General features: G+C 46.2%; 1 protein-coding gene across 1 annotated transcript; it reads right to left on the bottom strand.

Moving 5' to 3' along the window:
• Positions 1-3870: 3870 nt before the first annotated feature.
• Positions 3871-14945, bottom strand: Uchl1 (ubiquitin C-terminal hydrolase L1). The gene is made up of 9 exons (XM_034509343.2): positions 14855-14945; positions 14732-14743; positions 14084-14212; positions 11393-11543; positions 8781-8866; positions 8651-8698; positions 7211-7277; positions 6158-6216; positions 3871-4252 (listed from the first exon to the last, which is right to left on the bottom strand). Exons 1-9 carry the CDS (start codon positions 14885-14887, stop codon positions 4166-4168), a joined length of 672 nt encoding a protein of 223 aa, XP_034365234.1. The 5' UTR covers positions 14888-14945; the 3' UTR covers positions 3871-4165.
• Between the last annotated feature and the right edge of the window lie 18 nt (positions 14946-14963).

Raw genomic sequence — 14963 nt, 5'->3', positions numbered from 1 at the left:
CATGCACTCACACATGCACACATGCATGCACTCATGCACACCACCAGCACATACACCAGATGACCTTTATGATACTGGAGACTAAATAAGTGGTACTGGTCTCAGCTGCAAATGGAAGAAAATTAAAAGTATGCTAGAATTAACAACCAGGAATTCAGAGAAGGAATCTCAATCCTAGGGCAAGAACTTAACATTTTATTATAAAGATAATGTAGTCAGTCTTGGAAAGCCTGGGAAATGAGAATATAAAGTTAAATCAATTAGGAACTCAATGGCTAGAAGCAGAGAACTGTGTTCTGAAGAATAAAGATAAGGGTGTGCTAGGGAGACGGGCCAGTGGCTAAGAGCACTCTCCGTTCTTGCAGAGATCCTAGACTCGATTCCTAGCACCCGCAAGGTGGATTGCGGCCATTGTTGGATCTCATTCCAGGAGATCCAAGAGGCACATACATGCATGCGGAGAAAAAATTCACACATAAGGCTAATTAAAGAAAATTAAAAAAAAAATAATAGAGAAAAACAATGAAGATACAAAGGTTGTTAAGATGACATATGTCTTTAATCTCAACACACAGTGGGTCAGAGGCAAGTGGATCTCTGGGGGTTTGGGGCTAGCCTGCTCTACATAGAGAGTTCTAGACCAGCCAGGGATGCATAGTGAAAGCCTATTTAGGAAGAAAGGAAGGAAGAAGGAAGGAAGGAAGGGAGGGAGGAAGAAAGGAAGGAATTTTAAAAAGAATAAAGATACAAAAAAAGGAATAAATTTTTAAAAGAATAAAGATACAAAAAAAGGAATGAATTTTAAATAGAATAAAGATACAAAAAATAAATAAATGTGAATTTTACTGGGATATCCAAGCCAGAATGTGTTGGAAGGATCCATCTAAGTGTGAGGCCATGAAACTTAAACGTATCTTTGCTAGGCTCATTTATGCCCAGGAAAAATCCTATCATGTTTTCCCATCTGCTTTGGTTTGAGTATCAGACACAACACTTACTAAGCAAGGAACCATAGACAGGATCTTCACCATGTGTCAATCTTCCATCTTAAAAACAGGAATAATACCAAGACCATACAATGTAGTCAAATATGGAGTACAACCAACATGTCACCTGCCTTTAAGGACACACCCATGCTTGTTTTAGCCAGCTCTCTCATGGGGCTCCTTCGTGAACATTTCTACATGTCTGTGTGTGTTTAGGCAGCCCAGGTATTATCTGCATAGACTATGATCTCAGGGACCTAATTAGACATTAAGGGCATTTATTTTTTAAAAGGAGATTTTAGCACCAGATACCTGTCAGCTGAAAACATATGAAAGTCCCCTCCACCACCCAAGAGCAGTACCATGTTACAGAGAAATAGGTTAAGGGAATAACTGATGTTTAAATCTTTGACAAATCTAAGATGCCATCAGAGGGCCTGTTGGAGAACCCAGGTCCTCTGAGTGACCTTATCCCAGAGGTATCTGCCTTCCCATGGACTTCAACATGGACAGAACCGCGTATCTGACTGGAGGAAAACTGGTGTCCCTAGGTAGAAACTTCTAGAGGCCACAGCCTTCCCAGACATCCTCACTGGCCTCTAAGTATGTTATACTTAGTTATTTTGGTGCTGAAGATTAAACCCGGGGTTTTGAGCTTCATTCTAGCCCTGGTCCAGATCTCTCGGGGTCTATTTTAACATCAAGTGAGGATGTGGCAGAGGATCATTTCTCTGCTGAGATAAGCCAAGGACACACTCAATCAACTTTAACACCAACCGCTTCACTCCTAATTCAAGTGAGAACTTAAAGTTCATCCCTCCAGCTTCCGCCTACCGTATGCAGCTAGAATCCTGTGAATCTGTCTCCTTGTGGATTAGGATTGTCAGCTTGGCAGAATCTAGAGTCACATGGGAGACGGCCCTCTGGGCATGCCTAGAATCTAGAATCACCTGGGAGATGTGGGAAGGCCACGCTGACCTAAGCACTCAGGTTGTCCTTGGCAGTCAAGTACCTGTACCTGCTCAGCCACCTGGCTGGGCTCAAAATAAGTTTCAAAGCACTATCATCACAGAGGCTAAAAACCAAAGAAGGGCTACAGATGCAGCTCAGTTGTCAGGATGCTTGCCCAGCATGAACAAAGCTCTGGAATTCAGAACAAAGCATAGAATTCAGTGTGGTAGTGAAAGCCTGCAATCTCAGCCCTGAAGGAGGACAAGAAGACCCTGTCTCAAGACATAAAGTGTTCTGCCACTCAAGCATGAGGGTACAATTCAGAGCCCCAGAACCCACATGTCTTAAGCAGGTTTTCTATCACTGTGATAAAACAAGTTGCCAACTTGAAGTTATGCAACTTGAAGTGGTTACGTTGAAAAGGTTTATTCTTACAGCTTACAGTCCATTATCTCAAGAAGTCACAGTAGGACCCCTCAGGTGAGAACTGGTACAGAAGCCATGGAAGAAGACCACTTACTGGCTCTTAGCCTGCTATGTATACATTCCAGGACCGTCAGCCCAGGGGTGACACCCACAATAAGCTGGGCCCTCCCACATCAACCATCAATGAAGAAAATATACCGCAGGCTTGCCCACAGGCCTATCCGGTTGGGGCTCCCAAATGGAAATTGCTCGAATTCCCTTCTTCACAAATGACTCAGGCTTCTGTCAATTTGACATCAAACCAGTCAGCACGCCACACGAAGCCAGATTCAGTAGCACATGCCTGTAATCCCAGCATGTATGTCTACAGCAAAATGGGAGGCAAAGACAGGCGATTCCCAGATGCTTATGGGCCAGCTACCCTCATGTAGCAACAATGAATAAGACTGGTCCCAAAGGGCAAAGCAAGGACCAACCCCTGAGGTTGACTTGTTTGATACGATGCCATGAAAGTGGTGCTTAACCACTGTGTTCTTAAGTCATTAATCAGGAAAACATTAGACAAACCCAAATCGGGACTGGGGAGACCACTCAGCGGGTGAAGCTCTGGTTGAGCAAGTGCAATGAGCCACGTTTGATCCCCAGAACCCACATAAAACCCAGACGCAATGGTGTGAATCTGTAAACTCGGCTCTCCTGCAGTGAGATGGAGTAGAGACAGGACAAGCTGGAGGCTCTCACATGCAGCCCAGCTCAACAGTAACCAGAGACTGTGCCTCCACTGTGGTGGGAGAGAACAGACTCCTTGAGAGCTAGTCTGGTCTCCTCCGGTCTCCACTGTGCCATTTGTGTGCCTGCACCCCCTCTACCCCCACTCCCACTAAATCTTAAGGGAAAAATAAATCTGAATCAAGGGACAACTTTAAACTGCCCATTCCTTTCAGTCCTGCTCAAAACAATCCAGTTCATCAAACTGAGGAAGAAAGGCTGGAGCAATGGCCACTGTCCAAAAGAGCCCAACATAACGTGCGATTCTGATCTGAGAGGTGGTATTCAGTGAACAAGGAAACAGCAGGCTAGGGACTAACGGGTTTTACCGGGACTGATAACAGGAAACCAACATAAAACAGGATACAGAAAACCAAGTGCGCACTTTATGAAACTGTTCTAAAAATTGTCCATTCATAACTAACCCTGCTTCCCTTCCTCATCTCTTTGTCTCTCTGGACACAAGCCTTACTCTGTAGCCCAGGCTAGCCTTAAACTTGTAGCAATCCTACTTCAAACCCCTAGTGCAAGGATTATGAGCTTTGTGTCACGACACCCAGCCTACAGGGAACTTTCAAAAAATTCGTTTCTACAGGTAGGCAGAGAAATATCAGTGGACGGAAATAAAGTCTGGATCAAACACTAAACCAATACTATTGTTCGGTAATCTTACCTGCATTAGATGGAAGACATTTGTCTGGGAGTGGGGTGGTGTGGGGAGAAAATAAAAACCAGCTGATACTCTCACCAGCAGAAAAGTTTTATTCTCCCTCTTAAGGACAAACCACATCCAAGGCTGTAACTTACAGAAACCAAAAAGAACACGGAGAGCAAGGTACGAGACACAGGAGGGGAAGTGCTTAGCCTGGTGCGGCTGTGACAGAGCTCCCTGGTGGCCTGGGTAGGGTGGAGGGGATGAGGCTGTAGAACAAGTGACAGCAGTGGCTCTAAATGCTAAAGCTGCAAACCAAGGGCGGGCTGTGCGCGCCTGCCCAGGGAAGGGGGAGCGGCTGGCTGGTTCTCTCTCCCCAGACTTAGGCTGCTTTGCAGAGAGCCACGGCAGAGAAGCGGACCTCTCCCTGCTCGCGCTCAGTGAATTCTCTGCAGACCTTGGCAGCATCCTGAAAAGGAGGGATGGAATTAATATCCAAACACAACCTGTACAGAGAGAAATTCCAAAGGGAAAATATTTCCAGCTTACCCTCACTGACTTTAATATAGAGGTCAGAGGCAAAGGGGAACCTCCCCCCCACCCCCCTCTGAGCTGCTATACCCTCAGGCTCGACTTAAACCGGTACTCCCTCACTACAATGACTCCGAGTTTTTGTGCCATGTGCCTGGGTTGGTATAACTTGGTTCGTGAGTGCTATGAGGTGACCAGATCTTTGACGTTCCAAAAGCCATGTCCTTTATAAAGAAGGGTTCTCAATGTACACTGGCCAAGAACAATGGTTCCACCATGAATTCACAACGACCTTGGACATGAATCTGTCTTGAAGAAGGCGGCAAGAAGTCTCACTTCCTGCATTATTAAGGGGACTCAAACAAAAGGGAGAACTCACTTAGAAAATCACCCAGCCCAGGAGTCAGTAAAACTGCAGCCTATGGGCCAAATCCAGCCTCTGGCCAGGGTGAACAAACCTTTGGCAGACACAGGCAGACACGTTCATTTAGGGACTGTCTAGTAGAGCTTAGAGCTACAGAAGCAGCAATGGACACTTGCCAGAGCCAGATCACACAAAGCCCGTGCTCTCCCTATCTGACTCCTCATGGATAACCTTTGCTGACACCGACTGTGTGCACACCAAGCACTAAGACTAGCTACTACAAGTAAAGCCAGACCTCAGAGTCTTACATTTTATCCTAAGAAATACCCTTTGTAACAGTAAAATGATTCCACTCTAAAGATTCAGTTCTAGGTTAAAAGGGCCTACGACAGTTCGGAACTGAGTTTGCAGTAGGTCACTTTTCTAGCAGGATAAATGCATGGTCCTCATGAATCTTAAGGATTTAATTCTTGGAGCTGGAGAGATGGCTCGGCGGTTAAGAACATTAACTGCTCTTCCAGAGGTCCCCGAGTTCAATTCCCAGCAACCACATGGTGGCTCACAGCCATCTGTAATGGGATCTGATGCCCTCTTCTGGTGTATGTGAAGACTGCAACAGTGTACTCACAGATATAAAATAAATCTTTAAAAAAAAATATTTAATTCTTTTAACAGATGTTTTCTGTATATAGGCATTTTGCCTACACGCATGTCTAGGTGTCACTTGCATTCCTGTTGTCTGTGGAGGCAAGAAAAGGGCATCAGGTTCCCTGGAAATGGGGTTATACATGACTATGAGGCAACACATGGTGCTAGGAATCGAATCCAGCTGCAAGTGCATCAGCTAAGCCCCTTATTTTAGTTGTGAGTATGTCTGTGTGTGGGTTTGCACATGCTTGTGGGGGCCTTAGAGCTGGAATTACAGGTAGTTGTGAGCTGTCTGGATGTGGGTACTGAGACCTGAACTTGGGTCCTCTGCATAAGCAGTACACACTATTAACAGCTGAGCCATCTCTCTAGCCAAATGATCCTGAATCCTCTGCTCTTTATTAACAGTAGGTTATGTGGAAAGAAAACAAATACATAATTTACCTAGCCAAAATTTATATAATATATACCCAACAAGGCTGACCTATACCCAGAAGCCTCCAAGGATTAGGGAAGGTGGAGAGAGCTGATACTCCACTCTTTAGTGAGAGTATAACCTGACAGGAGTGTGGGATTAAGGAGACAATGGCTACCTTAATCCCACACTAAAGCCACATATAATGGCTTCTGAGCCAACTCTAACTAAAGACAGCACACGAAACAGATTAGTCAAGGCTTTCTTTGAAGGATCCTGTTTAAAACCATTTTAAGCCCTAAACAATGCTATTAGCCAACACAACTGTTGCCGGGGTTCCTGGATGCCAGCACAGTACATAAAAGCAGCCGAAAGAAGGGTGTCTGCAGTGGAGAGAGGGGCACTCCAGGGATTACCTGCAGCAGAGAGTCCTCCGAGCTGGCGCCATGTTTCACCGGAAAAGGCATTCGCCCATCTAGAACAAACAAAGTAGCCAGTCATGTCAGCTTTCCTATGCATTTTCAGAATATGGTAGCTGCCCAACCCAGAAGGATTTTTAGATTTGTCCAAACGCTGCCACCATTCCAACAAGTGGAGCTTGATCTCAAAAGCGACAGGATGCAATGAGATTCAAGTGCTCCTGGATGGTCACTGACAACGCTAGTCTACAGCTGATGAGATCACACAGACCCAACCCAGCTATCCTAACTGGAGGAATTAATTATACCCTGTGCTTTGGAGAAAACAACTGCAAAAGTCAGGCAGTCTCTAGGGATTAGTAAAGACTGCTCCAGGTTTCCAACTGCCCTTTTGTGACTGCCGATTTCTTCCCATCTCCTTTGCCCTTAGAAGCCTTTAAGTCTAAGGTGACGCAGCTGCAAGCCTTTCTCCATTAAGAGAAAATAGATGAATTTCCCAAGATGGATATTCCTTTTTGTTGCTTCAAATAGAAATGATGTGCAACAGATCCAAACTCACTTTACAACTTGGGCATGGTGATGCACACCTTTAATTCCAGCTTTTGGGAGGCAGAGGCAGGCTGACCTCTGTGAGTTCAAGGCCAGCCTGGTCTAGAGAATAAGTTACAGGTCATTCAGGGCTAGGCAGAGACCTCGTCTCAGACAAAAATCTTGAATTCACTTTACAGAAACAAGTTAATATTCAGGACTGATCTTTGTGTGAGATGGCTTTTAGGGAAGATAAGGGAGTCGGGCGAGGAGTGCCATGAACCCCTTCAACTGATGTCACTCTGTCACTGGCTTGTCACTAAAGCCATTGAGTATTTCAGGTGCCTGAGGAATTAGGTACGACAGCCAGCCAGCCCAATGTCCTTCCTGGAATACATATTTCTGGCTTCACAAATCACTGCATACCTTCTTCCAGAAAGTCAGGTAACAATGCTGTGAGAGAGATTAAGTCTGAACGAATACATGAAATCTCACTGAATTCCAAAGCAGAGTCACACATACCAAGCTCGTAGAGGTGGCCATCCACGTTGTTGAACAGAATAAAATGGAAATTCACTTTGTCATCTACCTGGAGAGGGTCAAGAAGAAGAAAAAAAAAAATTAATGAGGCAGCAGATATACTTATTAAAAAAATACATTCTCCGGCTAGAGAGATGGCTCAGTAGTTAAAGAATACTCATTACTCTTGCATAGGACCTGGGTTCAGATCCCACCAGTGGTTGGTGGCTCACGATCACCTTAACTCCAGTTCCAGGGGATTTCTTGCCCTCTTCTTCTGGCTCCAAGAGGCACCAGGCTCATATGTGGTGTATATACACACATACAAATACATGCAGGAAATAACATCCATAAGACAGAAAATAAGAATAAAATTTTTAAAAACTATTTCTTATGTGTACTGTACACTGTAGCTGTCGTCAGACACACCAGAAGAGGGCACCAGATCTCATTATAGATGGTTGTGAGCCACCATGTGGTTGCTTGGCTGGGAATTGAACTCAGGACCTCTGGAAGAGCAGTCAGTTCTCTTAACCACTGAACCATCTCTCCAGTCCCCAAATAAAAATTTTTTTAAAAAAAATAAATTCTCTTACTATCCAAGTGAAATATACTCCAAACAGCTTGCATTTAAACCTACTAAGGTAAAAACGCTGGGAGGGCCGGGGCAGCTCTGCAGGCCTATGTACGGTCTGCTTTTTAACGGGAAGGAGATCAGGCTTCCCCCACCCCCACCCCCCCACACGAGACGTGGGAGGAGGCGGGCAGGAGCGAGCGGGATTCGAACGGGGGTGGGGGGGTGGGAGGGACCCTCGCCCTCCACCACCAGTTCGCTGAAGGAGATCAGGGTCTTACCTGTCAAGTCCAGAAAGCAGAAGAAAGTGTAGTAACCCAGCTCCTGGCTTCTAAGCTAAAATTTGCATTTGACTTTCAACTTTAAAGTCTAAATGGTTCTCAATCTTCCTGGTGCTTGTGACCCTTTAATAAGTTCCTCATGTGGGGCTGACCCCCAATCATATAAAGTTTTGTTGCTACTTCGTAACTGTAATTCTGTACTGTTATGAATCATATCTGATATGCGATCCCCAAAGGTCATTCAATGCCCCAAAAGAATGTTCGTGACCCACAGGTTGAGAACCACTGCTTTTGAAGGTCTGTTCACACTACGGCTTACTTCTATTTTGGTGCAGGAGTTGAACCCTCAGATTCTTACAAGCTAAGCATAGGATAGAGCACTGACTTAGTCTAATTATCAAGTAGATTTCTGAAACTCTTTGAGGGGAACCAATCAAGTCTGAATATATATAGGAGGAAAACTTTCTGGTGTCAGCTGGCCTTGGAGGGCAACACTTTGCTGGGCACTGCACTGCTGTCAAGATTCCTGTAAATACCTCACAGGAAACAGAGAGGCCTGGTCAGGTCTGTATGTGCATTTGTATTTACCCGGCACTGGCCCTCCTGGGCCACGGAGTCATGGGCCGCCTGAATAGCCTGCAGAAGAGAGGAAGCCATTAACACACAGCCATTCAGAGTCTTTTTTTTAAAAAAGCGTTGCCATAGAAGCACGCTCTACCTCGTTCTTCTCGAAACACTTGGCTCTATCTTCAGGGGACATCTTCTCCGTTTCAGACAGAAACTGTTTCAGGACGGATCCATCCTCTTTGAAAGAAAACGTACGTATCAGATTAAACTGTGTAAGAGGGCGCACACGGACCGCCCACTTAGGCCTCTGCACAGCTGGTCCTATGAACCACCTCAATCTAGACGAAGCCTCCAGGGACGTGGATGCTGCTAAGGTCCCCTCCCACAGGCGAGCTTCCCAAACACTCCCTGTTGCTGCAATCAGGCCAGACAGACTGGTCCACTCCTCAGCGTACACGGGGGACCTTAACAGAGCCCAATTCTTGTCCTGCTCACTTCTCAAATCTCATCACTTCCCTATAGCACTTACATAGTTAATCATGTATTTGTGGGAGCCTACTGTGTCTGTGGCTGACTCTGTACCACTTCCTGACTCAATGCAACTTTTAAAGACAGGATTTCTCTTTAGTAGCCCTGGCTGTCCTGGAAGTTGCTCTGTAGATCAAGTTGGCCTTGAACTCAAGAGATCTGACTGCCTCTGCCTCCTGAGTGTGGGGATTAAAGGCGTGCCTTAGCACCTACTCAGAACATCTACTATATATATGGTGCCACAGTAACAGTCTAATCTAGTAACAGTTCCCAAATCCAGGTTTTTATTCCAGAGAGGCAAATGGAACACTGATGCCATTAGCAAAAAAATGTCTCAGACAGAAATGAAAACCTTAGAGCCCAGTGCCAGCTGCCTTAGGAATAGACACTGCCCCAGCTTGATGGCAGTTAAGTGCGGGAAGGCAGGAGAGCCAGCTTAAAAAAAAAAAAAAAAAAAAAACCACAACTGATTTCAGATAACCTCTGTGTGTATTGTCAGCTCTAGATGTAACAAATTCAGTTACTGGGCATCATTTCAAAATCTGGACGGCCAAGGGCAGGCTCCATAGTAGAGGACTTGTGTAGCCCTGGACTTGATCCTTGTCACGGAGAAGAAAGAAAGCCAAAACCTGAAACTGATGGGGATCCTCTTAACTCCATGACTGAATGGAATTAACTTTTGAACCCTGGCTCTACCACGGTTCTAACATTCCATCACCCTGATGCCACGACCACAAGGCTTCACAGAAGGAAAGGTCCAATACGGCGGCGTTCTAATGCAGCTTCACCACATCCACACTTGAAAAAGAACTAAGACCCAGGTACTTACAAACAAGCATTTTAACTTAAAAAGTACACAAGGGTACTTTTTAAGGATAAGCATCTAAGTGAAAATAATTTTGTATATATGTGTGTGTGGTATATTGTGTGTGTGTGTGTGTGTGAGTGTGTGAGTGAGTGTGATCAACCCCAGGGCCTCGTACTGTTAAGACAAATACTCTACAACTGAGCTAGATGTTTCTTGGACACAAGTTCCTCCATGGCCTTGCCTAGGCTCAAATGATCCTGTCTCAATGTCCCGAGTAGCTGGGACTGCATTTGACCTGCAGGAGTTCTGGTGCCGAGATACTCAATCTGTAGCCATTTGCAGCCATTTAAGATCAGAAGACGGCAAATTACTATTATTTCTTTCTACAAATAAAGTTTTTATTAAATACCCCTGGGCTTCCAGCATAGCTATGGCCAGTTTTCAGCTACAAAGTCAGAGCCCACAGAGCTCTCCAAGCCTAAAAGTTTTACTCTCTGGCATTTTAAGAAACTTTGCCGATTCCTGGCCTGAATCGCACATCATAACTGCTATGTGAGTGTAAACAAACTTCCTTGCTGACTCTTGTACCTTTCACAGGCATTAAGGGCTCAGACCGCTTTCTCTTACATCCCGTCAGCTTCCACTGGAGGAGGAATGAGGCCCTCCACCTGTTTTTGCTCTCAGAGGCTCCCTTTAGGATTTCAGCCTGCTGTTACGCCTTTCTGTGTCAGCAGCTTACAGCTCTTCTGGTCCTTCTGTCAACTATGAGACATAGAACCACTGTAGACAGAATCCCTATTTTCTGGATGTCACCATTAATTCCTTAGAATTTTGAGCATTAAAATATATGTATGAGAATCTTTACATTAGCTGGTCTTCAGGCATTCCTTTTCTTTCACCTAAGTCCCATAAAGCTGGGAGAAGAAAAAAAAAACGGGGGCCAACACTTCTTAGAGAATTAGTGTCCCCGAACAGCAGAACTCCCTTCGTGGTAATGTATCTGGATAAGTGGTGGATGTGATTTAACAGGCTTCAAACAACTTTAAAGACAGGCATAGAAGCACACACCTCTAAGTGCCAGTAAGAAGCTGAGCCAAGAGGATTGCCTTCAGTTCAAGGATAGCCAGGCTAGCCAAAATTACGAAGTCACAGAGTGAGGGTCCATCCTGTCCCACCTGAGTGTGTGTGTGTGTGTGTGTGTGTGTGTGTATGAATGGTCAATGTAAAACTGCACTCTTTAACCCCATGTTTCAAGTTTAAATAGCAGGTGACCAAGATGGTGAGTGGTTCCCCCCAAACCTCTATCAAGCAGAAGGAGAGGACCCCACAGAGAGCTGCTCTAACCCCCCATAGGCATGCCACAGCATGTACCCACACTTATCGTTTAAAAAAATTAACATATGACCAAATCATTAAGCCACAAGTACCAAATTCCAGCTTGTCTTGGTTATTGGCCACTGCATGAATCAGCCCAATGGTACCACACGAGTTTCCGATGGTCTGCTTCATGAAGTAAACTTTAGGGCTAACTTCTTGTCCCTTCAGTTCCTCGATTTGTTTTTTCCTGAAGTTTTCATGCTGTGAACGGGGAGAAAATTTGTTTTTCATCTCAAAATGAAAAGCCACGGTAAGCAGACGGCAGCCCAGCCAGCTCTAAAGAGATACAAAGCAGGATGTGTGACCATGAGCAGGTGCCATGGTTCTAGATGCTGCTGAATGCCCAGAGAACAGGCTGTCTCCCACACCCAAGCAGGCCACGGGCTCCACCCGATGCTGCTGCAGTGCAGGCACGGGCTTGGATGCTGCCCAACGTTGTCTAGACACCACAGCAACCTTTAGCTGGAGGCGGGGTGTCCTGAAATCTGCAAACAGATCTCTCTACTCAGGGTTTTCTCCCTTCAGTGAGAATAAGGACTGTATTTCATACAGGCTTCTAATCAAGCTTTGATCAATACCCAGTGTTAACACCAGCTGGTGTCTGTTTCACTATTCTTTAACTGTTCCATTTAGGTGCAAGTCAATGTCTTTCAACAAGGTTTAACTGTTAGGAAGGGGCAAGCAGATCCAAGAACTTTCCTTCCTGGTTTGTTTTAGAAAAGTAAAGCCAACTGGTACAAGAATTGGACTAGGATTTAAATAAAACAAAAACACAAACAAAAAAACCCCAAGTTTTCATCTTGTAAAAGACAGGGTACTAGCTTATCCTTGCCGGCAATACAGGGGACGTTCTAACCGGGAGATAGATTAGCAATTATCTGGGAAGGCTGCTACATATGAACGAGAAATTTCCTCCAGGCATTGCCAGATTCTTGTACAGCGACTCAGGAGACTGTCCACTCCTCTCACTAGTGAGTTTGGAAGACTGAGAAGTTAGGACTTGTCACTCAAAAGCAGGTGCTACTGCCAATGGAAACACCTATTGCCCACGGCCAGCAGAATTCACACAGCACATCGGCCAGCTCCGTTCTGATTCTAGCAGCCTTGTGTTTACTGTACTCGGAAATGTATAGAAGACGACAACTGTCCCACAAAGATGAACTGAAACTCAGGTGTTCTTGCTTCCCATTTACTGTTAGGGGTTTCACACCTCCTAGTGCTAGTCGGCTATCCCTGTAAAACAGACTACTCCTGAGCTCTTGCATAAGCAGAATCCCTGGATCTCATCACAAAGTGATTAAGATGTTCGGTTAGGATTTTCCAACATAACCTTAGTAAGGATCAGATGCTTTCTTTCTAAACTAGCTTGCGGACAGAAGTCAAACTATAAGCTTCACTTTCCACTAAAAAATTCTTCAATGTTTTACCCATTATATAGAGAATAAGTACTCAGTATATGGGACAGATTAGACGGCAATTAAAGGACAAAACAGTAGCCCAACTAGAATATTCTCTAAAAAGATCAGCTGGAGAAAAAAAAAAAAAGAGAGAGAGAGAGACCAATGAGCAGTTCCAAGCAATCGGTCTCAACACTGCCACCCAGAGGCCTTGCCTGAGCTCTGCTTAAAACCTCCAAATCATCATGGTTCCCCTAGAGAGCAGCTCCAGAAACTGCCACAGTGGGAGGAGAGCCGACTTTGGTTCAGTAAAGGAAGCCAATCGGACATGGAGTGGTAGCAATAAAAGCTCCGACTATAAAACATGTCGCTGAGATTGTCCAAACTACATGTTTGAACTCACCAGAGACCATTTTGCTAGGAAGAGGAAGGCCTAGAACTTTCCCATACAGCTTAGTTCCATCAAGGATGCTTCTAGAGCACCTGCCCTTAGGACGGTATTTAATTAACCTCATCCCATTTGGAGTCACGGCAGAGATTCGAATGCCTCCAAGTTTTACCAATCTCATCCCCTCTTAAATCATAAGGCAGCTCAGGGCCAACAGGAGGCAGCCGATGCCATGATTTACTGGGACTCCACACCCTGCAAGACAACGCATACCCCACTGTTTTGTCTTTATCTGATGCATGCATCCCTGCACAGTGGAAGACTGTTTCAGAAAATGAAAGATGTCTCCAGGACTGTGCTGGGGGAGTCCAGCTCATGCAGCCACAAGGTCAGAGAGGTTGATACGGCGGCTCTGAGCGCCAGTGATTCAGCTTTCTAAAAGGAACGTTCAACAGTGTGCCTGCTGGGAGTGGGGAGGGGAGTGGAGAATCTTCCAGAAAGGCAGATTGAGGTGGCAAATTAAGAGAACCCTTTTAACTTAAGCAAGCCAGACCCTTGTCATTTGACAGCTAGGTGGGAGCCTGAGAACCAAACAGGGACCTGGCCCACTCACAGCCCTTAAAAGGAAACAAACAGCCAACCGCAAGTGGAAGCAAGGCTCATAAATAAATAAATAAATAAGCAAGCTAGTTGGAGTTTCTTTCTGGATAAAAAAAAAAGAAAGAAAAAAGAAAACAAAACAAAAAAAAAAGACTTGGAATCAATGGGCTCCTTCTCCTCCAAATGGAGACAATAATAACGGCCATTACAATTGAGAGCCCCAATGAATAGGTTATGAAAATGCAGGCACCTCCCACCCTAAGAGGTGGCCTTATCCCTTACCCTACAGGAAAAGGGGACAGCATGAAGTAGGAACTCATTCCATCCACTGAGACCTATCACAGACCTCTCCCTACCTGGGCCGTGAGGGGAAACAGCAGCAGCAGGGCGCAGGCAGGGGATGGCACTGAGCCCAGAGTCTCCTCCTCCAGCCCAAGCACGTCGGCGAAGCGCCACTGGCCCGCGACCCCCAGCTTGGCCAACACCTGCAAGGAAAAAGACAGGGCAGCCAGACCGAGGAAAGCCAGACAAATGATGGGCACCTGCTAGGGGGCGGGGTCAGCACTAGCATCCCTCGTGCCGCCCGCCCACTCCCCAGCGCCCACCCCCAACCAAACACAAACGGGTCCCCCACCGGAGTCTGGGAGGAGCCTCCGCGACGTCCCACCCTCTGTGCCGCGCAGTGACACAGCACAAAGCTCAGCCCACACGTGGCTCGCGCGAAGCCCTCGGACTAGAGTCTGCTGGCCGTCGCCACGCCCTCGAAAGCTGTTCCCCTCCCCCCCCCCCCCCCCCCCCCCCGCTCGTTCCTGTCTGGGTCCATCCTCCGCCACCTCCCCATGACCGATCTCTCAATCACCCTAAAACCCCTAAACAACTCAGGACAGAGACACCAGCTGGGTGCCCTAGCCCAGCCACCTCCATTGCACAGGGCGCGGCCGGCTGGGTGTCTCCAACGATGCTCCCGGGGAAGAGGGACAGAGACTGCGCGCCACGCCACTCACTTTGTTCAGCATCTGAAAGGAAAAAGCAAAGAGGAAAATGTTAATAAAACTATCTGATTCAGCTACCTAGCTGTAGCTAAGGGCCAGCTTTTTCTCCCAAAGCGACCCAGCAACTATGCTTACCTCGGGGTTAATTTCCATCGGTTTCAGCTGCATCTTGGCGGATCGCACTGGCAAACACAACCCAGAGGAGCCGAAAAACAGCCGATGGAGCCGCCCAGGCTGCTGCTAT

This window comes from Arvicanthis niloticus, chromosome 7, assembly GCF_011762505.2.
Source record: "Arvicanthis niloticus isolate mArvNil1 chromosome 7, mArvNil1.pat.X, whole genome shotgun sequence".
Classification (NCBI taxonomy): Eukaryota; Metazoa; Chordata; class Mammalia; order Rodentia; family Muridae; genus Arvicanthis; species Arvicanthis niloticus.
The sequence above is the reverse complement of the archived record's forward strand: the minus strand, read 5'-3'. Positions and strand labels throughout refer to the sequence as shown.

What these genes read in the sequence shown, in the direction of transcription:
- Uchl1 (XM_034509343.2), bottom strand. Translation starts at nt 14,887, where the DNA reads ATGCAGCTGAAACCGATGGAAATTAACCCCGAG. An exon ending in CCAAGACAAGCTGGAATTTG is followed by an intron (nt 8,867 to 11,392) that starts GTACTTGTGGCT and finishes TTTCTTTCAAAG; the next exon opens with AGGATGGATCCGTCCTGAAA. An exon ending in CCCAGGAGGGCCAGTGCCGG is followed by an intron (nt 7,278 to 8,650) that starts GTAAATACAAAT and finishes GACCCTCTCCAG; the next exon opens with GTAGATGACAAAGTGAATTT.